At 42.9% G+C, this 26300-nt stretch overlaps 1 protein-coding gene across 1 annotated transcript in view; it reads left to right on the top strand.

The window, feature by feature from the left end:
• The window catches only part of IQCK (IQ motif containing K), a gene marked incomplete at its 5' end in the record, with an annotated part of 124315 nt that overhangs the window by 13522 nt on the left and 84493 nt on the right, over window positions 1-26300 (top strand). The window contains 2 exons of the mRNA XM_082857769.1: window positions 25829-25881; window positions 26019-26096. Coding sequence (XP_082713895.1) covers window positions 25829-25881; window positions 26019-26096 — 131 coding nt within the window. The remainder of the gene's footprint in view (window positions 1-25828; window positions 25882-26018; window positions 26097-26300) is intronic.

The following is a 26300-nucleotide window of genomic DNA, read 5'->3' as shown; positions in this document are numbered from 1 at the left end:
CCACCTCGGGGCTCCCCCTACTCCACTTCATGCCAAATGCCACGAATGTACTTGCTTTAGGAGAGGCCTGGCCCATGGTGAGCGCTCGGTGACTGGTCATTATCAAACTGCAGCTAGTTATCTGTATCGCATTCCAGTCCTGGCGCACCGCCACGTAAATACCCCAGAGGCTCCCTTTTTTCTGCAGTTGGCAGTATACGTCGGGTGTGTGTCTTCCCTGCACAGTACTAGAATTTTGGATGACCTATACGCAGAGAGTAAAATAGCAACAGCATTTCACGTTGACCAAGTGCTTGCTCTGCTGGGTGCTTTGCTTAGGGCTTTATCATCACTCCCAACAGTTCTGTGAGGTTCCTCTTGATTCATATTGTCTGCATTTTGCAGATGAGAAAATGGACGAAGGGATAGATTCAGAAAGGTGATCAAGGGTGAATGGCAGAGCTAGGATTCAAATCCAAATTAAATGATTCAAAATGATATTTTAAAAAGTTGGCTGTAACTACAGTGCAAACCCCAATTTGTTTGACCCACGTCTTTAAAACATTCACAGATAATGGTGTCACCTGCTTGGTTGCCCTTCAGCACAGGATCTCTCTGTGAGAATAGGATACTGTCCTGATGCTTTTATATACCGAAGAGACAACGTTTTCACGTGCTCTAGCAAACACTCAACTTTCCTTTCGCGCTGGCTTGATGTTATACTGACCCTCCTGTCTCTTAGTCACCCCACTTTATACCTCCCCCTAATTCACTGCCACTGGTCCATTCAGCATAACGTTCCTTCTGACAGGCCTCACCGTGACAGTTGTGTCTTTAGTAGAAGCAGAAACGAATTATGAGACGTTGATCTGGAACCAGGCAGCACGCTTGTGAAGGACGTGTTTAGGATACGCTGCTGGGCCCCGGTACACTGTTTGAGAACCGTGGATCCACATAAGGAGTCCAAGACCCCTCAGCCTGGCTTTCACGGCCCTCTGCAGTCTTTTCCCTCCTTCCTTAGAAGGACATCTCTCTCTGTTCTCCTTCCTGGGTGATACCCTCCAGCAGATAGAACCACTTGGAGGTCCCTGTACCTGCCCCACACTTCACGGCTTCTGTGCATATGTTCCTTCATTTTTTTTTTTTTTTTTGAGAAAAAAATCCTTGAGTTCTTCTTCTCTGCATATTTAAGTTCTATTTGTTTTTTCAAACTCAGCTCTGTGGCTTCTCTTTCAGGCCTACTGTTCCCAAACTGGAAGCAATTGAACCCAGCCCTCAGATTTCAGAGTATCTCATCTATTCCTCTTCTAGTGGAAAATTAAGACATCCTTGACCCACAAATACACTTCATTTTATACATGTCTGTCTCCCCCAGTATTTTAAGTTCCTTGAGGACAGATTCTCTGATTTATTTTTGTATCTCTATTCAGTGCCTAGTATATCCTACCCAGTACCTAGCCCCTGGTGAATACATAGTTGGCCCTCAATAAATGAGTGCACAGTTGGACGTCAGGGGAGCACCTCTACTACTATGTCCTTGACCAAAACCCAGCTTTCTTCTATCTGGGAAGGCTGTTCTCTTGGGCTCATCCCTGGAGGGACGCCATGAAGGGGGGTGAGAGAAGAGGACATCCATATATTTCGTGAGTTAGTCAATGTAAGAGAGCAGTGGGTGGCAAATTCCACTGCCTAGCCCTCCTTATATAGTAATTATGCAATTAACTAGTAAATTGGGCTTTGGTTTATGGCATATTGATTAAGAACACATCTCTGGATGTGTTCTCAGGGTTACCTGGTTTTGACATCTCCCTCCACCCCAGCTGGCTGTACAGCCTTGGGCAAGTTATCTCGTCTTTCTGAGCCACCATCTTTTCCTTATGTGTAAAATGAAGATGATCATAGCACCTGCTCATGGTGTTATTGAACCAGGGACTGAACCAGGGTCATTTGCCTGATGCACAGCAAACCAAATACTAAGACACTGAGGTTTGCAGCAGAGAAGGGGTTTATTCACCAGGCAGCCAAGTGAGGAGATGGGAGAACAAGTCTCAGGTCCACATTCCCGAAGGCAAGGGGCTTGGGATATTTATGGGTGAAGAGTATACCGTCAGAGGTCCAGGGGAAGGTGATTGGAGGCAGGAAAAGGGTGAGGTGATCACTGCTCTGCACAAGTATATCTGAATTACATGCTTCTTTCTTCATGGGATACATGTTCAGAAAATAGAGGTGCTAGCATGATCTGAGGGTGGAGTTTTTGGCTCTCTGACGTCACAAGGTCATTCATGGGACAACTGTGTAGGCCCAGTTTTAGGGTCGGTGGTCCCAACCAGTTTTAGCCTGCTTGAACTGGACAAGAGCTGACTCCAAGTTTCTGAAAAACAGCTTAAGTCACCGTTACTATAGCAACCCATACGTCAGAGGTGTTATCTATAGGAGGCGGTTACGGAGTCTTGTGATGTATTATCTAGGCTACATGAAGCTTGGAGGGTATGCAATTTGCAAAAATAATTAAGGCATCCTTGATCAGTGAAAGCAGGTTATAAGCACAGGGGCTTTTAACAAGCAGTTCCCTTATCTGCTCAAGACAAGCTCAAGAATTTCTGTTAGCCACCAGTTTCGGTTAACCCTATGGGGCACAGTTTCAATGGGTTTATCATGCTGATGAAATGAGGTGGCCCATGCAAAGTACTAAGGGCAGTCCCTGGAATGTAGGAAGAACTCAGTAAATGTTAACTTCTTCTTCTTATTATTATTTTGTTAACTTATTATTGATCATTAGTATTACTGGGCTGCAGGTTCTCCCCAGGTAGGGTGGGTTACACCCATTACCTGAGTGGGCTTGCTCTTGTTCCTTGGCTACCCAGAGGCCTTATTCAGCACTTGGTCCCAGCTCCCCGCCAAGCATCTGATTACACAAGGACTTCAGGAAGAAGGTTTATTTTGCTGATACTTTCATAGGGAGGTGGGAAGAGGGCTTTGTTGGCATCTATCAAGCAATGCTTCATTAATCCTCTCTAGAACCACGTCTGTCCTCTCCAGGCATCTCCTCCCACACAGCCTCTCCAGACCCCTTTTGGGTCCTGAACAATTCAGCTCTGGCTGTCAGCCTGCATAGCCCACTCAGCAAAGAAAAGTGCAGCATTCGGCTTACCCTTCCTTCCTCAAAATGCATTTCAACCGCTATTCATAGCTTTTGGTGGGTGGGAGTGGTGGTAGGGGGCTTCACACCTCTCACCCCAACAGAGACAGAATTGCAAGGTTTTCTTCATATTGCTCTGGCAGAAATTCTTAGTTTTGAGACACAGGCCTGGTGAATTCAAATCTGGGAAACCTTAATCCTACTATATTCTCCTGACATTCTGGTACAGACCAGTTGTCCAGATTGAACCAGAAAAAAACACAATGATCAGATCCCCATTTTCATTAACATGAGAAGCTGCTCTGCTGAAGGGGACTATAAACATAAAAAGCTGGTAAAATGAATGCCAACAATTCAGGTACTGACTGTCCATCCAGGTCATGGTGGTCCCCTCACTTGTGATTTGACTGCTGCTATCATAATAGTTAGTGATCGTATTAATGGTCAGAGAAGCTATCTCACTGGTTAGTTGTCTACTGTGTGTCATCACTGGTCAAATTGCTTTATACGCATCATCACATTTCACCCTTACAATCAACCTCTAAGCCAGATCCCCTTTTCCATCAACCGCTTTTTACAGAGGAGGTCCCTGGAACTCAGAGAAGTCGAGCATTACCTAAGATCACTCAGCTAGTGAGCAATGGAGCAGGTCTTCAGCCAAGGTCCAGATGCTCCGAGAGCCTGTGCTTTCATCCCTCTCAAAAAATGGGGCTTGGAGGCTGTCCTCTGAATAGCTCCAGGAAATACAAATTTTTTAAATTTGTGGTTCTTTCCTGGAGAACAGATTGCTACTTGCCTTAAGTTATAAAATCTAAACTGCTTCTATTCTTGTGTATTTTTCATTTGCTTGTTTGGCTTCCCCTGACGACTTAATTCTTGTCCCCCATTTGTAACTGAGCTTCCCCTCCTCTGTGTGGTGTTAAACAGGGCAAGGCGTGGCCATATGGAATGGTAGTGAGGCTGGGGGCCAGAGAGCAGAGCCCTTGGCCTGACCCTGTATGTATCAGATGGCCTTGCCTCTCTGGCTTCAGGTCCTGCTGCTAAATGAGAGAGACCAGACAATTCTGCAAGTCATATTTCAGGGGTCTTTGTTTTTAATCCTGCTGTTGGCCAAAGTATATTCAGTGTACCCTGCCTTTTATTAGCTTGATCAAAGGATGGAACGCAGTGATTAAACAATGAAATAAATGAGCACAATGGAATAACCTTTGTTTGGATATGTGTGAGAATATCTGCAAACATATTAAGCCACCCAAGTTCAGTTCCTTTCAACAAACATTTATTAAGCCCTACTATGTGCTGATCATGAGGCCAGGCCCTGGGGACCCAGAGAGGACAAGTCTGGCCCTGTCCTCAAGGAAACCACAGATGAGTAGCAAAGCCCTCGGTAGCTGAAGGATAAAGGTAGCTTTTATTTTCTTCCCCTTTGTTCTCTTTTGCTCCTCCAAAAGAAGAATGAATATGGAGAAACAGCGAGCGTGGATCTGGTGCTAGACATTCACTTCTAGACCTTAAGGCAGTTATATTCACTTGTGCAGCCTTTATTCTAATTTATTCAACTGTTATTCTTCTAATTTATACAAAAATCAGCTAAAAGGACAGTAATTAAGATTTTACATTGAGGGTTGCATGTCTAATTTTTGCCCATAAATAATTTTGTAACGAGGGGGGCTAGAAACAGTTTCCAGCCTCCAGGCAATGATAAAACGCTTTTAAAGAATCAGAGAAATTTCTATTTGTATTAGAGAGTAATGAGGCATCCTTGTGCCAACTCATACTTCATCTTTGACATCCCATGGATGAGCTGCCACTGGGACTAAATGAAAACAGATGAAACCTCAAATGCTGCAGGTGCTTGAATGGAGCATTAGACTTTCAATGCTATAATGAATGATCAAAGGATGTAAAAAAAGTGGGTTCCTAAAACTGATAACTTGCAAGAATTGATAAACTTTACAGGCAGCTAGACACCTAGTGTGACCACTTCCTTGCAGTGTGACCCTGTGTAATCTGTGAGTAATCCTCAACTACTAAGGGGATGACAGAGGTGCTCTCGTTACCAGGAGGATGACTCACTGAAGGGTGCTCACAAGCACCGTTGAATGTTACCTTCCTGCCCCGCCTTCTCTTCAGTCTTTACCTGGAAGTTCAGTATTTGAATGCTTCAAATAGGCAAGATGGGTGAATTATCATTACTTCTTTCCATGCCAATCCTGATTCAGGATTTTCAGATTTCTTAATTAAATTTGATTCCCTCCCCACCTCCCCCCTGCCCCCGACATCACGTAGTCTTTTGTGGGTTATTTTTGCTGGCTTAAAAATTACATTATTGCCATCTCAACATTTGTCAGACCCAAGTGGAGCTCCTCTTATCCAGATCTGCACAACAGATTTGCATTTTCTTGATTCAGCTCTTCCTCACATCCTGTCATTGGGAATAGATGCTTAAACTGAATGATAACCAGCCTCCAGCCGAAATTACATAACGGGAGCATTCTTATCTGTCACCCACAATTGAATGTGCATCCAAATGGCTCTTGAACAGCAGCATAATTCATTGTTAATTAGGGCCATTCAAATTATATCTTGGAACGGCATTTGTATTAGGTCACTTAAGAATAATTGCTGATTTGTATTTTGCCCTTAAAATGCTGACTTCTAGTTATTTCTTCGTGCTTTCCTCATTTTCTGTTTTGTCCTGTGATATTGTTCCAGCAATACCTGGAACATAGTAGGGACCCACTAATAGTTGTGGGATGAATAAATGAATATGATTCTGCAAAAGTCAGAGCCTACTTTTAAGATCATAATTAAGTTACAGGAGCACATAGCTGTTACATGCAAGAGGTCATTTACTAACTGTACCTGCACTGTCTGGATTTATTACTTCCAGAGGTAGGTAGACCATGGGGAGGCTGTCCAGATCTGTTGGGTCCCCTGGAGCTAGAGCTGAGGAAGGAACAAATCGTCTAAAATTGAAGGAGCCTCACAGCCAGTGGAGAGCCAGAGAGTTGAAAAAGAGGCTGGAATTCAAGAATAGTAGTTTCTAGCACATTTAGAGCCCGTACTTTGTGCCAGACACTGTTCTAAGCACTTTAGCTGCGGAAACTCATTTAACGCTCCCAACAGTCTTCTGACGTGGGTGCTATTCTTGCCGTCTTACAGATGAGGGCCGTGCGGCACCAGGGTTAATCAACAAGCCGAGTACATAACTAGTGAGTGGCAGAGCCGAGAGTCAAACGAGCAGCCTGTTTCCTGAGTCTAGGAATTTGACCACTGGACCATGCTGACGGCAGGTCTAATGGCTTTCAAAAGCAGAGGCTAGATTTGGATAGGAAAGATGATCTGGGGACTTCCCTGGTGGTCCAGTGGGAAAAACTCCGTACTCCGGACCCAGGTTTGATCCCTGGTCAGGGAACAAGATCCTGCATTATGCAACTTAAGATCCCACATGCCACAACTAAGACCTGGCGCAGCCAAATGAATAAATAAATATTAAAAAAGAAAAAAAAAGAAATGATCTGGAGGCACTAGAGAAGAGGACTAAGATGCTAGGCAGGCCTGGGGCAGACACCTCGTGGGGCAGAGCCTTTCATTAGATTGTCCTGTGAGCACCAGGACACCTCAAGGAAAACCAGAGAGAGAGGCGACGCCTAATGACTAGGCCATAAAGCATTTGGTCAATTACTCATACACCTGGTGTGTGTGTGTGTGTGTGTGTCTATGTGAATGAGGAGGTCTATGGCACATGGTCCAGTGGTTCAGAATCTGGCCTATGGAATCAGACAGACTCTGCCTGGGACAGAGTGTGCAAGCTTGATGATTTTGATTTCGATTCATAATAACCCAATTTTGTATATATGCCATTTTAGATATTATGAATTAGACTGATGAATTTCATAACCAAATAGTTTGCTTGTCATTAGATATTTAAATCTTTCAAATGCTCAGAATAAAATTCAGATTATTTAATAACCAGATATTTCTCTATTCCTTAATTTTTAGAGAATACAATTAGAGGACTAAACCATAAATGTATAATTTCCATGAGTTATGTCAGCCTTAGAAGTAAATGAAGACCCTGCTCATTTCATGATATGAATTCAGCAAGTGAAATACATTTCTTTAATCCTTTCCCAGAAGGTTGTTTTCAACTATGTGTAAAAAGGTCATAGAGAAAATTTAAGTGGCATCTGTAGGGCATTACACTGACCACCTATAAATAAAGTCGATGAGCCTCTTAGTTTTGCTGTGAAATTAGCTGGGTGCTAGCAGTGGTTTATATGTTGTTAAACAGCTATACTCTGTGAAAGGTAATGACTGGAAATGGTTAGTTTGTACAAATAGCTGGTAGAAGCATATCTGTGGGCCGATAATAGATATTGTACAGGCATTTCCTGAATGTAGATAATAGTATCCAAATTGTTAGCCAATAAATGAAAAATCACATGTAAGTTGGGGGAGAGATGACACTTTTGGAGCCTTTGCTCTCCTATATTATATTTCAGTATTTCAGTAGTATGTGAAAATTTTAAAATAATAATGACTTATTTTTGTAATCAGAAAAAACAGAAGTTATAAATAAATAACAATTTCCAACCCATCTATTTGACCTTGCTGCCCTGTCTAGGTGATTTTCTTTGTCTCCTTCATGGTCACTGGCACACTGTGTAAACCACCTCATCTCCAACTTTTTACCATTCATTCTCTTTAATGTGTGACCCTCTGGCACCAACAATGCTCTGGTTCAACTCTTTTCAAGTTTCCTTAATGACCCAGTACCGCCAAATTCAGTGGCCTCTTCCAGGGACAAAGCAGAAAGGTGGCCAACAGAGCAAGGGTGGAGTGAGCGAACGAGACGGGAGGTGAGGCCGGCAAGGTCGCTCTGCGCAGCCGTATTGTGTAGGCCAGTGAGGAGTGTGGGGTTTATTTTGAGAGCAATGGGAATTCATCAGAGCGCTGGCTCTCAACCCTGGTGCGCCCGCTCTCCCCTTATCATCATATATTATAGTGCCCTTCTTAACTATCCTGAAATGAAAGGCTTAGTCCTACCTATTTATCAGTTACCTGATTGATGTATTGTTGACAGTAAACTACCTGAAAACTTCATGGCTGAAAGAAACAATGATTTATTATTTCTTTTTGCCGGTGAGACTTGGCGGTTCTTCTGTCAGTCTCACCTCGACTCACCCATGTGGCTGCTTTCAGCTGGTGTCGAGGCTGCACCGGGAGGTCCGGGCTGCCCTCACTCACCTGTCTGGGGCCTCAGTGCTGGCTCTTGGCTCTTCAGCTCCTCTCTGCCTGGCTCTCGTCCTCCAGCTGACCAGACCAGCTCCTTCACAGCCTGCTGTTTTCAGGGCAGCTTTCCAAAAGGCTGAAGGCAGAAGTGTAGGGCCAGAGCTCTGGAACTCCAGCATCACTTCCATTGCATTGCATTGCTCAAAACAGCTCACAAGGCCAGCAACTCAACAAAGCAACTCAACAGTGAGCAAGAAATGGACTCCATGTAGAAGAAGTAGCAGAGTCACATTGCTAAGGGTCATGGACCCAGGAGGCATGATCAATTAGGGGCCACTATCATAGTAATCTATCCATATAATAATTTCAAATATATGTATATAGTGGCCATTTATATTATAGTGGGCTATAATATAAATGAGAAAGAAAATAAAAATCATTTGTAATATAGGTAACATGTATTTCCTTTTTCAAAGCTCAAATCAAACTACACTAGAAGATATTATGAGGTAGTCACTTGCTTGCACCTATGCGTAGACTCACAATGAACACAACAGCTACAAAAGGCAGAGTCACATGTGTTATGTCAGTCACTCAAATCATGTAAGTGATATTGTCCTTGGTGATATGATTTTCTGAAATGGTGAGAAACTGAGGTTCTGGATAAAACACGGTACAATTTTCTCTTAATATACATGATAGTCACTCTTCTGGAAGAATCAATGTATATTAAAACCATGCAGAAAGACTTTGTGTTTATATATTAAATGGAGCTAAGTTTTAGATTCAGGACTCATAATCGCAGGGCATAGAATATCTCTGGTTCAGAAGTCTAAATTGGGTCTGCAGGACTGTGTTCCTTCTGGAGGACCTAGGGGAGGATCTATCTATTTGCCTTTTTCCATTTCTAGAGGCTGCACATTCCTAGGCTCATAGCCCTCGTCTATCTTCAAAGCCAGCGATAGTATCACTCTGACCTCTGCTCCCATCATCACATCTTGTCTCACTCTTACCCTCCTTCCTCCCTTGTAAGAACTATTGTGATTACATTGGTCCCACCTGGATAAGCTTCCCATCTCATGATCCTTAATTTAATCACATCTGCAAAGTTCTTTTGCTGTGTAAGGTAACATTCACAGCTTTTGGGGATTAGGACCTGGACATCTTTGTGGGGTAATTATTCAACCTACTGCACCCAGGACATCAGCACTGTTTATTTTAAGGGAAAAACATTCAAAGGGCTGCAGGGCCAAGTAGATAATGAAACAGGCATGGAATAACAATAAAGAGACACCAGGGAGTGGTTGGGCCTTGTGGCCACCACAGAAGCTCACGCACTACAGGGGCAGCTGCTACGTTTCTCATTTCCTACTGATCGTCACCATGCAGAACATGGGCTCAGTGTGGCCATACCTCCTGAGTTTTCAATAGAAGCCCCCAATTCATATTTTACCATGAACTGTCCTGATTAATTTTTAAAATACTTTTGACAGTTAATTTTCTTTCTTTCTTTTTTTTAAAATTTATTTATTTTGGGCTTCCCTGATGGCGCAGTGGTTAAGAATCCGCCTGCCAATGCAGGGGACACGCGTTCGAGCCCTGATCTGGGAAGATCCCACATGCTGCAGAGCAACTAAGCCCACGTGCCACAACTACTGAGCCTGCGTTCTAGAGCCCACGAGCCACAACTACTGAGCCCATGTGCCACAACTACTGAAGCCTGTGTGCCTAGAACCCATGCTTGGCACGCAGGCTCAGTAGTTGTGGCGTGTGGGCTTAGTTGCTCTACAGCATGTGGGATCTTCCCAGATCAGGGCTCGAACGCGTGTCCCCTGCACTGGCAGGCAGATTCTTAACCACTGTGCCACCAGGGAAGACCAACAGTTAATTTTCAAAAAGATTAAACACAGCGTGCCAAACAGAGCACATTTGTAAGCTAGATCTCACCAACTGGTGATCTCTGGTTTGTACTCTTAAGTTCTCCTATGAGTTCCTGGTCTGCATTTCTTCACTATTTGCTGACTGTCCACCCTGCCCATCAGGACATACTGATCCCCCCTGCCACCAGACCACATCCTTAGGAACATAACTACTACCATTTATGAGGTGTCTCCTTTATGCCAGGTTCTGTGATGCTCAACATTTGTTTACAAGGTCTCACTGATTTTCAAGATCAGCCTTGTGCTATAGGTGGTGTTCTTATCATTCTTTAAATGTGGAAACTGCAGACTAGAAAGAATGAACAACTTTACTTGCACACACAGGTTGCTGAACTAGTTAGAGGCAGAGCCAGGATGCCAACCTGTCCTTCTGACTTTAAGGCTCAGCCCTTAACCACTCCAGGAAATCAACTCTTGACCCAAATGATGGAGGCTGCAGCCCACCCCTGCCCCTGCAGGCTGTTTGCAGTGCCCTTGCTGGCCCCTGCTGGCTCCTTCCCTCCCACCCAGACTGAACTGCGTTAGCTCAGTCTGGATCCAGACCCTGAGCCTGCCTCACCTGCCCTTTGGATCTGGAATCTGTTCTTGAGATCTCTTGCTTTTAAACCGCACTCCTTTAAAGGACTCTTGACCTTTGCCCATTTTAAAAAAGAGGTAAGAATGGAATGATTATTATACAAGTAATACTTGCTTTGTATAGAAAAATTAGAAACTACCAATAAGAAAAACAAAGTCAAACAACCAAAAACCCCACATCCGTCATAATTCTAGCCCTGTTAATGTTAAATATCTTGGTAGGCTTTTTAAAATTCACATATACTCATACTTCTATATTTAGTACATACTAATGTATTTTTTTTAACATTATACTCACTGTTTGTAACTTGCACTTTCTACTTAGCAATATATCAGGAACATCTTTCCTTAATGCCACATATAACAACTCTGTGGACTTTCATAGTGGGGCTGCACCTTGATGCATTGAACCTATTGCCTGTTGTTGGGCATATAATTTTCTGATTTCTTGGTATTCTAAATGACACTTCATTGAAAATTATTGCTTATATTTCTTTATGCACTTGGGGACTCTAGTTGTGAGTATCCTCCTCTGTCTTTGGTCTGCCTCAGATAAGAAACCTTTCCCCACCATGCTTCCTGGATTCAGCTGCTAAATCTTGTTGATATGTGTCTTCGGTAATGATTTTTGATTCATCCATTCAGCAAATATTTTTGGACTCTGATTATGTAAGGAAGTATAATGTGGTAGTTAAGAGCAAGGGTTGGGCTTCCCTGGTGGCGCAGTGGTTAAGAATCCACCTGCCAATGCAGGGGACACGGGTTCGAGCCCTGGTCTGGGAAGATCCCACATGCCATGGAGCAACTAAGTCCGTGCGCCACAACTAGTGAGCCTGCATGCCACAACTACTGAAGCCCGTGTACCTAGAGCCTATGCTCTGCAACAAGAGAAGCCACTGCAATGAGAAGCCCGCACACCGCAACAAAGAGTAGCCCCTACTCGCTGCAACAAGAGAAAGCCCGCATGCAGCAACGAAGACCCAACGCAGCCAAAAAAAAAAAAAAAAGAGCAAGGGCTATTTTAATATTATTTGATCCTTTACGCATAGGTATTATTTGATAAAATTTTTTAAAAATTTTAAGAGAAGGTATTAGAATCGATAAAGCTGGGTTGGAATCTCAGTTGGGCTACTTACTTGAATAACCTCCTATCACCGAGTCTCAGTTTTTCATGTGTGAAAGAGGGACCATAATGTCTACTTCACCAGCTTGTTCTGAGCATCATGCTAGATCATGGGGGTAATACCTGGCACATAGCAAGTGCTCAATAAATAACTTGATACTGTTATGATTATTCTTAGGCCCTGTGGGAAGCACACGGAGAATAACAACAATGAATATCGCAGTGGTCCTGATCTCAGGCTCTCCATTTTCTATCCTATTGATCTCTGCCTTTTATTGACTTGACTCTTATCTATTAATCTGTTCTGCTTACTTGCAACATAGACAACAGGTTAGTATCCAGCCTGTAAGGACTTCCTATAAATCAATAAGAAAAAAGAGAACAACACAATAGAACTATGAAATAGAAAAATAAACAAAGGATAGGATCAGGAAGTTCACAAAAGGGGAGACCCAGAGAGCCAAGAGCAAATCAGAAGATGCTCAGTCTCGCTAATGTTGAAGGAAATAAAAATAAAACCACAGTGGTATCATGTCTCACAGATTAGCAAAAATATAAATGTTTCACAATATAAGAAATGGATGAAGCTGTGGAAAAGAGAACTTTCATGTACCAGTACATAATTGGTACCACCCTTCTGGAGAAAAAGTTGGCAGAACTTTCTAGTAAAATAGAAAATAAACATACTATTTGACTAGACATGTCTCTTCTAAGGTTGTACGCTGCTGCAAAAACTCTCAATAGTTGTACACAAAGAGCTCTGAAGAAGGACATTAAATGCAGTATTGTTTGAAATGGAAATGACCATAAGGTCCTTTGACAGGAGGATGTATAAATAAAACTTTTTTTTGAACAGCTTTATTGAAGTACAATTTACATACCATAAAATCCACTATTTACAAAAGTGTCCATCATAGATGAATAGATAAACAAAATATGGTATATCCATACAATGTAGTATTATTCAGCCTTAAATGGGAAGGAAATTCTGTCATATGTTACCACATGGATGAAACTTGAGGACATTATGCTGAGTGAAATAAGCCAGTCACCAAAAAAGACAAATATTGTATGATTCTGCTTATATGAGACACCTGGAGTAGTCAAATTCATAGGGACAGAAAGTGGAATGCTGGTTTCCAGGGCCTGGAGGAGGGGGGCATGGGAAGTTGTTGTTTAATGGGTGTGGAATTTGTTTTGCAAGATGAAAAGAATTCTGGAGATTGGTTACACAACAATGTGAAGGTACTTAACACTACTGAATTGCACACTAAAAAATGGTTAGGACAGTAAATCTTATGTTGTGTATATTTTGCCACACTTTTAAAAAATGATTTTTAAAAATCCACTCTTTTTAAGTGGAGCAAATTTAGAGTTGTGCACCACAACCTAATTTTAGAACATTCCCATCATCACAAAATATCTCTAGTGATCGTTTGCTGTTACTTCTCATTCCTACTCCTGCCCCCAGGCAACCACTGATCTATTTTTTTATCTCTATAGATTTACCTTTTCTGGACATTTCATGGGAATAGAATCACACACAATATAGTCTTTTGCATCTGGTTTATTTCACTTAGTACAGTGTTTCTGACGTTCATTTATGTTGTTGCAGGTAGCAGTACTTAATTCATTTTTATTGCTGAATAATGTTTTCATTGCATGGACTTTGTTTTGGGGTTGCTTCCAGTTTTTGGCTATTATGAATAAAGCTGCTGTGAACATTTGATTACAAGTCTTTGTGAGCATATGTTTTCATTTCTCTTGGGTAGATACCTAAGAGTGGAGGAAACCAAGTTTTTAACCTGACCTTATTACATTTGATTGAATGTCATGACATTTAAATGGGTTCAGACAGCAGATCTCAATTTTTCATTTTGGAATCTAGCACCTAAATAGGAAATATGGCTCAAAGTTAAGGGCTGTTTCATAATGACCTATCGTTACCAAACAGTTACCATCTGTGTGATTAATCAATGGTGATTAATGGCAATCAAGAGTACTTCCTAAATGCCAGGCATTATTTCACATTGTGGTCTCATTTAATCATCACAGTAACACTTCGAATGGGCGATTTTACTGTCTCATTTTGTTGCTGAGGAAACCTGAGACTGAGAAGTTCACATGGCTCCTAAGAGGAAGAGCCTGGGTTTGAAGCAGGAGTCAGGCTTTGGAGCCTGGCACCCAGTTCTACTATGTCAATAAAGCTGCTAGTGCTGAAAAGCCTTCCCTTTGCAACTCTTGGAATCGCTGTCAGATCCAGTTTGTAAACCGTGCAAGAAAGTCTTATTATAGCTGTATAGTCATGCTTCTTTTCTTTCTTCTTTTTAACAAAAGCAACATTCATCACTTCATTCTCCAAACTTGGCTGGGAGTTGCTTTTGTTTCTAAAAATCAAAGTCATCCTCAAAAGACAAGGCTTTAAAAAGAAAGCCAGCAGGCTCTGACTTGAGGATAACCCCATGGTTGTCCTACAAAATAAAGGCAGTGGCTCTGTGATAGGATTTTCCTGCTCTACTCTAAAGCTTTGTTCTCTTGCCTTCAGGGGCATGGTTCTGTGCCGGGTGGCTATGGTAGCAGTCTTGACTGGCCACTTGATAGGGAGAATGTTACCATTTGGCCATAAATTGCATTTCATTTTTTATACTCTGGCATCAGTTAACTTTTTGCTACATAACAAACTACCTCAAAAGCTAGTGTCTTAAAACAACAATTTATTTAGCTCACTGTTCTGCAGGTCAGCAATTTGGACTGGGCTCAGCTGGGAGGTTCTTCTGGCCTTGGCTGGGTTTGTTCATGTGTTTGTGGTCAGCTACCAGGTAGGCTGGGTGCTGGCTGGTGTAAGATCGCGTCAGTTGGGATGGATCATCTCTGTTCCACTTGGTCTCTCATCCTCCATCAGTTTAACCCTGGATTGCTCACATGACAGATGGACAGGGTTGCAAGAATTTAAGTAGAAGTCCTCAAGGCTCTTGAACCTGAGGCTTGGAACTGGTACAGTGTCACTTTTGCTGTGTCACATTGGCCAAAGCAAGGCATGAGGCCAGCCCAGATTCAAGGAGTGAGAAATAGAGTCCATCTCTTGGTGGGAAGACGTGTATACAGGGAGGGGTGGAGAATGGCCCTTTTTTGCAATTTACCTCTTACACTGCATTAGAAATAAAATGGATTTGGCAGCAGGTGGCAGGTTTGACTTCTGTCTCTAGCCTAGTATCTTCAGGGAAGTTACTTGCCTACAACTTCCTCCTCTCCTCATTTGTAAACCACAGACAGGATGACTGAGGATTACATTAGGTAATGTGTGAAGGAGCTAGCTCTGGAGTCCAACCAGGTTCAAATTCTTTTTCATTTACTCTTTTTTTAAATTTTATTTTATTTTTAAATTTTTGGCTGTGTTGGGTCTTCTTTGTTGCACGCGGGCTTTCTCTACTTGCGGCGAGCGGGAGCTACTCTTCGTTGTGGTGCGTGGGCTTCTCATTGTGGTGGCTTCTCGTTGCGGAGCATGGGCTCTAGGCATGCAGTCTCAGTAGCAGTGGCGCACGGGCTTAGCTGCCACGCGGCATGTGGGATCTTCCCGGACCAGGGCTCAAACCCGTGTCCCCTGCATTGGCAGACGGATTCTTAACCACTGCGCCACCAGGGAAGCCCTCCATTTACTCTTAAATGACTTTGGGGGAAGGTATTTAGCCTTTCTGTGCCCCTATTTCCTAATCTGTAAAGTGGGAATAATCATAAGAACCTAATAATATGTAGTTGTTGTGAGGATAAATGAGTTAAGTAAAATTTAAAAGAGTGCCTGACACTTGGAAGGCATTCATTACATGTAACTGTTGTTGACACTATTAACATTATCTTGGAAAATAGCCAGTCTGTGAAAGGAATGTCATTCCCCCATGGCCCCTTCTGGGTGACCAACTGTTGCTTGAATGAATGGAAGGTGGTATCCTTGTTACTACTTTCTGGATATTACACATGGCCAAGGATGGACTTTCCTCATCCTTAAAATACTAGTGCCTTAAAGAAATGATATTTATTTGTAAAAATCTAAACGTAACTCTCAGAAATTATGGTGAGCTCAGAACCTGACAATGCAATGTGAAGAGACCGCCAAGTGTTAAAGAGATGCTAGAATCACAGTTAGTGAGAAGGAAGGATGGAAGGAAAGAAAGTAGGAAGGAAGGAAGGAAGGAAGGAAGGAAGGAAGGAAGGAAGGAAGGAAGGAAGGAAGGAAGACAGTCAGCAAGTATCCCAGATTTCTCTTGAGAATTTATGTCTGACGGATAGAAGCCATTTTTTAAAACGAAGGAAAATAAGATTCAATTGATTGGTTTTTTACAAGAACATATCTTAAAATAAGTCATTGAACTTCTTGGTTGTATAGAGAGCTGCATTTCTCCTGCTACTTTTTAGGAAGAGAAAACCCAAATCATAAACTAGTCTTAGACCTAAAGGATGTTTAAACTGTTAATCCCTTAGAATAAAGGGTTATCCAGAAAATAGAAAGAAGAGGTGAAACAGAGCTTTCTTAAAGTCAAACCTCTGTGTCAGAAACCAAGAACTATGGATTTTTCCATGCTTCCACTTGAAAGAGTATCTATCTGTTACTGATAATGTTTTGAAGCACAGGGCTGCAAACTCTGGCCCTTGGGGTCCGCCGTCTGTTTTTGTAAGTGAAGTTTTACTGGAACGCAGTCACACCCATTGCTTTCCATATTGTTTGTGGCCACTTTCGTACTATAGTGGCAAAGCTGAAGAGCTGGGACACAAGCCTAAAATATTTACTATCTGACCCTTTCAGAAAACGTTTGCTGACCCTGGTTCTGAAGTCCTGGAACCATCCAGATTTTTACAGTAGTAGCTGCTGTTGTCATTACATGGGAGGCTGTCTAAGGGAAGCTCAGCATGGAGTTTTGGGCCATGCTCACCTGAATTTAAGGCCCAGCTCTACCTCCTCCTAGATATGTGGCCTTGGACCTTGCTAGCATTGTGACCTTGTAACCTTAACCTTCCTAAGCCTCAGTTTCCTCCCCTGTAAAATGGAAATAATGATAACAATAATTGCTTCACATAGGGAATTTATGAGAATTAAATAAGGTAATGTATTTAAACCATTTAGCTCAGGGACTGGCACAGCTATGGTGAAAAGTAGCAATAAAATAAGAACAAAATTAAATTGGAAAAAAGTTCCTTAGACCTGGAACAGAAGACTGGAAATGAGAGCAGTGTGTAAGGAAGATGTGGGCTGAATCTGGCCACATGGGGTTTGGGTGGTGAAGATTAGGCTGAGAAAGGTGGACGCTCTGGCAGGACAGGGGCCCTGAATCCCCCTCTGGGCCCCTGGGGAGATTCCTTAAACTCTGTGAGCCTCAGTTTTCTTATCCGTTAAATGGGAGGGTGATAATCATAGTATCCACCTCCCCACAGCTGTTGGAGGATTGAATGAGATGATGTGAGTACAGCATTTAGCTCAGTAAGGGGTAGCTCTTGTTATTAAGAATTGTGTTTGAAGAAGGGACTCAGAGAGGCAGATGTCAGCAAGTGAGAAACCAGAGAGAGGAGAGATGGGTCTAGGTTGACAGTGAAAGAAAGAATAAATCAGTTTCAGGCAGGAATCGTGAGATGGATCAGGACAGACATACCATCAGAGCCTCTGCCAGAAGCTTCCTTTTACACAGGCCCTGACACGTCTTCTCCATCTTCTCTAAGCAGAGGGCATACCTTGAAGGGAATGTTCCAGACCCTTTGGTCTCTTGGAGACATGACTGTGAAGCTAGTTTTGCAAGTAATTTCAATACTGACATAGGAGTTTTCGTGGGAGCTGAATTTTCACGAAGACTTGCAGAGTTACAGACTTACAGACTTGCAGACTTACGGAGTCTCTGTTGACCTTGACCTTCCTGATCTTCCATTTATAGTGATAGCTGCCTTCCCTGGTGCCCCTGGGCTGCCAGAGTCTATGTGAGTTGGAAGGGGGAAAAGGTTTTAAGGCAGGAAATCAACTGTGCAATTGTTAAGATAGACATTCAGCAGTCTCTTTAGACAGATGGTTGATTAAAAGGTTATAATACCATTCCTGTTCTCTCATGTACTGGGTTGTATTCCACTGGAGTAAATTAAGTTTGAGACACGTAAATATCATTGTAAAGACTAGACATTACAGTTGGCTTGATGTTCTTAACCGATCCCCTGACATTCAGCCATGCCTTTAGATTAGCTTAATTGAAACACAAGAGATCAGAACTTAATTAGAACTTAATTGGACTGCTATATTAAGCATAGCTGGCTTAGTGGCTGTGATAAACTTCACTTGGAAATTCTTTCCAATGCATCTCTGAATATATTTTGGGCACTCAGAGTATAAAGTTAATGATTTTTACTGTAAGCAGTTTTTGATGTGAGGTTTATTGTTAGCAGTAAAAAGTAGTATGAACTCAAGAGTTCATTTCAGCTGGATGTGTTAAGTATGCAGAGCTAACATCCCCATGTTTGCTGGTGTTAACTCCTTGAGGCAGGTCCTGCAAGTGACAGAAAACCCCATTCTAACTGACTTAAGTAGAAGAGGATTTTTTGTTTATTTATGAAGACAAGAGGCCCATGGGGAGATCTTTCTTTACAGCTTGATCTGGGGGCCCAGTGATGTCTTCATGACTTCGTTCCCCCTCTGTCTCTCGATTCTGTTTGCTCTGGCTTGGCTCCACCCTCAAACGGTCCCTCCCCTGTGGCACCATCCCCCATTTCATAAGGCTCAAGGGTAGCAGAGGAAGAGAAAGTCTCTCCCAGAGTTCCTCTCTAATCCAACTGGCTCAGGTCAATGACCTACTCTGGAATCAATCCTTGGAACTAGGGGCATTTAGTGGGCTGTTAGGCAAATGGAAGGAGTCTTACCCAAGGCACACAGCTTTAGAGTTGGGAAGGGTGGACCCCAATAGGAACTCAGGGCACTGTTACCAGAAGAAGGCAGAAGGGATACTGGGCAGCTGTCTTGGCTACAGTTCATTATGTTTCAACTAGCAGGAAAGTGGCTGAAATAATAAAGGGGATTTACTGGCTCAGGGAGCTAGAAACTAGAAGTTTCTGAGATAAAGAAGGAAGGCTTCGGGATTGGTTTGATTCAGGTGCTCAGTGATATAATTGAAAACCTGGTTTTTTCTGTCTCTCTGCTTGGCCTCTTATAGAGTCAGCTTTATCCTTAAGCTGGCTTCCCTCAAAACGGTAACACAGGAATGGCCACCGTCCTAGGTTCTGCCTCAGCCAGAGGAGAGAGTGCTCAAGCTCTTTCAGAAAAGCAAATGAAATGGTTTCCCAGAAGCCCCAGCACGTCTCCTCCCACATCTTATCACTCTGAAGTTAAGCACGTGTCCATCCTGAGTCAGTGAATCCCTTTGGTCAGGATGAATGTGGACCAGATTGGTTTCCCTGTAGGTGGCAGGTGAGGTGGGATCATCTCGACTGCCTCATCAGGGTTCACACCCGGAGCTAGAGATGGGGTTTATCCTCTATACTCATCACAGCTACTACCCAGCTTGGGGGTGGTTGCTGGGCATTGAATTAATAACCGCAGTGGGCCATGCCCTACTCATTTCGTCATCTCTAGCATTTAGCATGGGGCCTGGCACATAGCAGGTCCTCAGTAAATGTTTACTGAACAAGGCCAAACTGGAACAGTGCACCTTGCTTAATTTGGAAAGAAATCAAGAGTTTTATACATGAATAAAATGATGGCTGAAAATAAACCTAATCTCAGCTTTACATACAGATTAAATGCAGAGTCTGCATAGGGGCGATAAGACTTCGCGCCTCTTTCCCCACCCATCCCATGCAGCGTAAAATTCTCCCTTTCGCCTTTGGTTGCTCATCAAATTCCATTACAGTGAAGAGTTTTGTAAACAACAGTTGGCATCAGGAAACTATTTCTAACTCCTGGTAAGTCCTTTGATGATCTCATGGCATTAAATTTTTCTACTGTGAATAATTCAGTAAAACAAAACCTTTTTTTTCTTTTTATATTCCTTGCCCATGTAATAGTCATTTATTCTAGTATTTAAAAAAAATAAAATACCTGAATATCTTTTTAAAAGTGCAAGGGCTCTGGTCAGTGAGGGAAGAAACTCCATTTCCTGTCCTTGACTAATAAGGGAAATGAGAAGTACCATCAGCTTTTGTTTGAAAAAAATTTCTAAGGAGTGGAAAAAATAGATTCTTGCAGGAAAGGTGTGGTAGAATTACTTTAATGTGACTTTTTTAAACCAAAAACACTTTTAGAAATGGCCACGTGGCTCATGCTGGAAGTCTTGGTCAACATTTTGTGTTACAAGTCCATATTTTTGACTTCTTTTGAGAAGTATTATTTTTCACTAATGAAATTCTAATGCAGTGGTGAAAAAAATGAACCCGTTTGAAGTTTTCTGTGACAAGCATTTTGGCATCTGGTTATCGTCCATGTGTGTGCTCATTCCTAGGATTATAGTTATTGTTCACTTTTGTCATGTTTGGGTGGGAGGTGCGTGGTCTCGGGTATCTGGAAGTTTCTTATGGGGAATATCTATGTGGGAAAGGAGGCCATGACATTCTAAGTGGGTGCCATGCCCACAGCCATAACTGCAGGCCCTTGTCCCTGCTTTGTCCATGTCCCCATCACTCTGGCCACAAGTGACTGAGCCAGGAATAAGTTTCAGGCCCTATGGGCAACCTCTCAGGGATGGCAAGTGGCTGGGAAATGGTCTGGCATTGCTCTGCCCAACAGGGATGGTCCATCCTGGGTAGTGTCTAACCAGCCCAATCAGATTCTCCTGTCTGGGGCGTGAGGATGCCAGACAACAAAGAGAAAGGGCAGATCATAGTGTGGGTAGAAGGGGAGAAACACCAGAGACAGGAGAAAGCTTGAAAAGCCGTGAGTCAGCAGACCGCAAAGCAGAGAGAACAGGAGAAAGAACCAGTTAGGAGAGAGCAGCAGAGAAAGCAGCAGCAAGTTGAGAAAGAAGCCACGGCCAAAAAGCTGAGCTCCGGGTACAGCTAGGAGCAGAGCTGTTGCCGGGCCACCAAGCTACTGCTGGGCGACTCTGGCTCACCTGTCCCCCGCCTGGACAGCTGTGGACACTGGTCCGCTTCTTCCTGAGACCTGGCTCTGCCCCTGGTGAGAGGAATTCTCACATTCCTTCTACCTTTACAGTAACCCCTGTGCTAGGTTATATTATTGTTCAAAAATATTTGTGGCCTCTCCCTAAGGGCAGCTTGACCACATCACTGCTTTGGTCAGTGGAATGAATGGGCGTGTCATTTAAAATGTGCTTTAAGAGTCAAAGAATACTTCGCCATATCTGTGTCATTTGCCATGACAACCAGCAACATTTCAGAGAGAGGCTGCCCTGTCAGCCTGAGGCCCAGAGCAAAGATCGCATGGAGCAGAGAGCCACGCTGGTGGAAGTGTTCGTGTAACACGAGGGAGAAACCACCGATGACATAAGCTTCTCAGATTTGGGGGGCGTTTGTTACAGCAAAGTCTAGCCTAAACGCACTTTTGAAAAAAGCCCAGTAACCAAGGTAACCCGAGCAGCTTTCTCTCCCTTGCAGACCCAGAGAGCCTCAACCAACACCGTGCTATAGCCAGCCATGCTTCACTAAGCTCACAGCCTGTGCTTTTGACCTTGGTGGGGTGAAATTACATTAGTTACTGGAAGAGCGTCAGTGGCTTTCTAATGTGAGTTGTTCCTCTTTCCCATCTTCAGTCCTCCAGTCTGCCTCCTATACATGTATTCAACATAAAAATTGGTACAAAATACTGTGTGATTTCTGCCCTTTCTCTCTTTGGGGTTTGAGTCTTTTGTGATTTGTTCTCCTGCCCTCAGTTTTATTATAAACTTGTTTCCAACATGTAGAAGAGCTGGAAGAATTTCAGAGTAAACACCCACCTAGGTTTCATGGTTACTGTTTCGCTTTATTTGCTTCATCATTATCTGTCCACCAGTCTATCAACTCATCCTGCTGTCCACCCAGCTTGTTTTCTTGGATGCACAACAGAGTTGCAGATTCATGATGACATGGTGATGCCTTATCCCTTGACGCTTAGTCTTTTTCCTTTTAATTCTGGATTTTTTAAAAATTGTTTTTTAACCTCGTATAAGGTTGCCTTAACTGATCACCCTGCTTACCCAAACTTGGACATTTTTACCCGTTAACAATCATGAACTCCGTGTATTTGGCCACATTACATAAACCCCAGTGCCCACACTTTCTTAATCTCACTCTTTAATTTTCTCTCTATTACTTCCTCTCTTATCTCCTCACTCACCACAACTTTTCATTTGCTTTCCCTTCTCTCTTTCAGCTCCCAGCAGATAATTTTTAAACTAAACAACAGCTGAACAATATCGCCACTGTTCTGTGTGTCTGAGTATGCACAGCACGTCCACACTTGCCCAGGACAGAAGGAAAACACAATTTCTTCAATTTTATTTCTTTGCATCAAAATGATTAAATCTGTCTACATGACCTTCATACATCAGACCATTTGGCTATTTTAAAAGTCTATTTAATAGAGTAAGTCAAGCTGCATTCCCTTCATAGAAGGAATCTTTACCACCAAACGGTGCAGTGAACGCTAAGGGAACAATGCATCTTTTGTAAGGGGAGAGAGAGAGAGAGAGAGACACTGCTCTCCTACAGCTGCAGGATTGTTTCAATTATTAGCTGGCGCTTCATGCTAGATACATATTTGCATTGTTGTACAAGTATTTTCTTATTTTGGTTAAAGGTAGCTTTTCAAGGGGAATCTTACTCTTGCAATGCAGACTTAGAAGACCCCATTACATGGTCTAGTACATTTAATTTTATTACCATGGCCAGCAGTGTTTCACTTTTTTAATAAAAGGCTATCAGCAGTGAGGTAAAAGACTGCATCTCCAGCAAATCAGGCACCCGTATTTTATGTACTAACAGCTATAATAAAGCTTTCAGTGAAAAATCTTAAGTGGCACTTTCCTTTTTGGTGAGAATCAATTTTACAACAATCTTTTTAACCTTATTTAAGCCTATAAAGCTAATTTGGCTATTTCAAAGTAAAGGGGGGAAAAGAAGAAAGAAGAAGAAAATATTTCCCCTAATAAATAAAACATTAGGGGAAGAAAGTGAAGAGAAATTGTCCAGAATTTATTAGCAGTGCCTACTTTTAAATGTCAGAATTCTTGTGCATGAGTTCCTTCTTGCTTTTTTGCTTGAGAGTTGAATGGTGAGGTCAGTCATTCACTTACTCACCACTCATTGATCACCTACTCTTTGCCAGGCACTCAAGCACTGGGAACATAAAGAAAAAGAAGACACATCCCCTGTCCTCAGAGAATTTATAGTTTGATAGAGGAAATGGGCATGTGGGCTGGCAGTTAGGTTACAGTTACACCTGAGGTGCTGTGACAGAGGGACTCACAGAACTGGCGGTGGTGGGAGGCGCTTACTCTAAACTGAAGAGGGTAAGAATGCTCAGAAAGGCTTCCAAGAGGCATCTTTTTTTTTTTTAATAAATTTATTTATTTTATTTTTGGCTGTGTTGTGTCTTGGTTGCTGCGAGTGGGCTTTCTCTAGTTGCAGAGGGCGGACTTCTCACTGCGGTGGCTTCTCTTGTTGCAGAGCACAGGTCCTAGGCATGCGGGCTTCAGTAGTTGTGGTGCACAGTCTCTAGAGCGCAGGCTCAGTAGTTGTAGTGCACGGGCTTAGTTGCTCCGTGGCATGTGGGATCTTCCTGGGCCAGGGCTCGAACCTGTGCACCCTGCATTGGCAGGCAGATTCTTAACCACTGGGCCACCAGGGAAGCCCCCAAGAGGCATCTTGAAAGGCAAATGGAGTTAGCCAATGGGAGAAGAAAGGAATAGTAACTAAAACTTACTGTTGGAAGCAATAAACAGCACAAACTGGCTGAGTAAAAAAAGGAAATATATTGGCTCATGAAAGGTTCAGGGAATTTTGGCTTCAGGCATAGCTGGATCCAGGGTCTAGCACTATGTCGTTAGGAATCTGCCATTGGTGGTCTACTCTGCTTCCTTACTAATAGAACCCCAAATTTGTTCACTCTCGTTGGAGTTGTTGTGTACTTCAGGAGTGGCTGGGCTTAACTAATTATGATCCAATTTCCAAATAAGGTCACTTTCTGAAGTGTGGGAGAATATGAATTTGGGGCAAAGGGGCCGGGAGGAGACACAGCTCAACCCGTTATACCCTGCCTTTCTCTCTTCCCTCTCTCGGATCTCCTGCTGGTACCTCCCAGTGGCTGGACCCAACAACAGAGAAAAACGAGCCTGGTTGATATGAACCATAAAATCAACCTCCTAAGGCACAGAGTGCGGTGGAAAAGGGTACACCTGGAGGGGCAAGGAGAATTTCCAGCAGAGTCTGTCTTGCCTTCATTCCTGGGAAGGATCTCTTCACATGGTAACTAACCAACGACTGGTTCTTAGCCCCTGCTATTTGAACAATATTTATTTATTTATTTAGCTGCCTTGGGTCTTCGTTGCTGCGCACGGGCTTTCTCTAGTTGCGGAAAGCAGGGGCTACTCTTCGCTGCCGTGCACGGGCTTCTCATGGCGGTGACTTCTCTTGTTGTGGAGCACGGGCTCTAGGCGTGTGGGCTTCAGTAGTTGTGGGACACAGACTCAGTAGTTGTGGCTTGCCGGCTCTAGAGCGCAGGCTCAGTAGTCATGGCACATGGGCTTAGTTGCTCCACGGCATGTGGGATCTTCCCGGACCGGGGCTCGAACCCGTGTCCCCAGCATTGGCAGGTGATTCTTAACCACTGCGTCACCAGGGAAGTCCCATAACAATCTTCTAAAAGGAGTTAACTGGTTCTGTTTGGGTTACAAGACACTTTAAATGGGACTAGGAAGCAGGATACCCAGTGCTCCTTTCCATTGCTGTTCTGTGAGCCTCGTCCCCCATTACTCTAGGACGTTCTTTCCCTGTGACTTACTAGCTATCTATCACCTAGGAACTGCATTCAGCTTCATGTTATGAAAACTCAAGAACAGTGCCAATAATCCAGATGGAGTTTATTTTTCCTTACGTATCAGGATATCCAGAGTAGGTCAGCCACAAACTGGTACAGTGGCTTAAAGAAGTCATTAAAGGCCCAGGTTCCTTCTAACCCCCTGCTTTTGGCCTCTTGGCTGGTAGGTGCTGCTCCACTTCCAGCCCCACATCTGTGTTCTAGACTGAAAGAAGTAGAAGGAAACTTCAAAGAAAAGGGCAGCAGAAATCAAGAAAGTAGCACTTTCTCAGAAATCCATGGGACATGTCCATTTCTATCTCAAACAGCAGAACTATGTCATATGGTTGTCCCTTGCTACATGGGAGGCTGGGAAATGTTTTTCCCCTGGACTGATTGTCATCAGGTTTCTGGTAATAAGGATGAAGTGGAGAGGGGCTGATGGGTGGGCAGCTGGCAGAGTCAATGCACTGGCCAACGGCACCCAGACCCGAAGTACCGGTATTCTGAGGATCTGAGTGGACTGGGGGAAAGGAATAAATATACTTACTCTGAATCAAGGTCTAGATTTAAAGAAATCCTTCTGAGATAAATCCAAAATGCATGTAATAAGCCTCCTACTATGTGCATTGTCTTTTATTAGTCCCTGCTAATATAGTCAGAATATATGCTTACCCAAGATGACTAGCGAAATGTTGTCAGAATTCTTTACATTGCCTGAGTTATTGTTTGTTGGTGTGCTTATAAACCTCACCAAGGACTTATGCATATTTCATCTAACACAAGCAATCAATTAACCCCTCCTCCTTTGTCCAACTTAAACATGGGGGCAAAGAATATAATTTAATTCTCTCTTCTCTCTTTAGAGGAAAAGAACCAAATTCATTGCCTGTGATTTTCTGACCGAATGGTTATACAAGTAAGTTTTTCACGTCTTTGAATATTCCATGACCCTAAGCATTCAATAGTGTTAATTTGCCAGCAGAATAGCAACAATTGACTTGAATTCTTGCTTATTGTTTTCTTGTTAATCAAAACATATGGCATCGTGACCAGTCAAAATCCAAAGAGGATAGGGGAGACATTCACAGAATTCTTCTCCATTCCATTTGTGGAAGAGTGGCTGAAACTGCAGTAAGTAATGACACAAGGCTTTGAATAATTTATTCCTAACTTGAAGATTGTGTTAATGATAGTTTCCTCCAATCTATGAGAACTAACTCATGTAATCCATCCAGGACCCTGTTGTGTATGTGGCTCTTTTCTCTGGTTATTTTTATTCTAGGCTAAGGGCTTCCTATCCATGCAGTGATTATTCAAGAAGCACTTCAGAAATAA

This window comes from Leucopleurus acutus (assembly GCF_964270905.1).
Source record: "Leucopleurus acutus genome assembly, chromosome: 16".
In the NCBI taxonomy this organism is placed as follows: Eukaryota; Metazoa; Chordata; class Mammalia; order Artiodactyla; family Delphinidae; genus Leucopleurus; species Leucopleurus acutus.
This window is presented reverse-complemented; position numbering and strand designations above follow the sequence as displayed.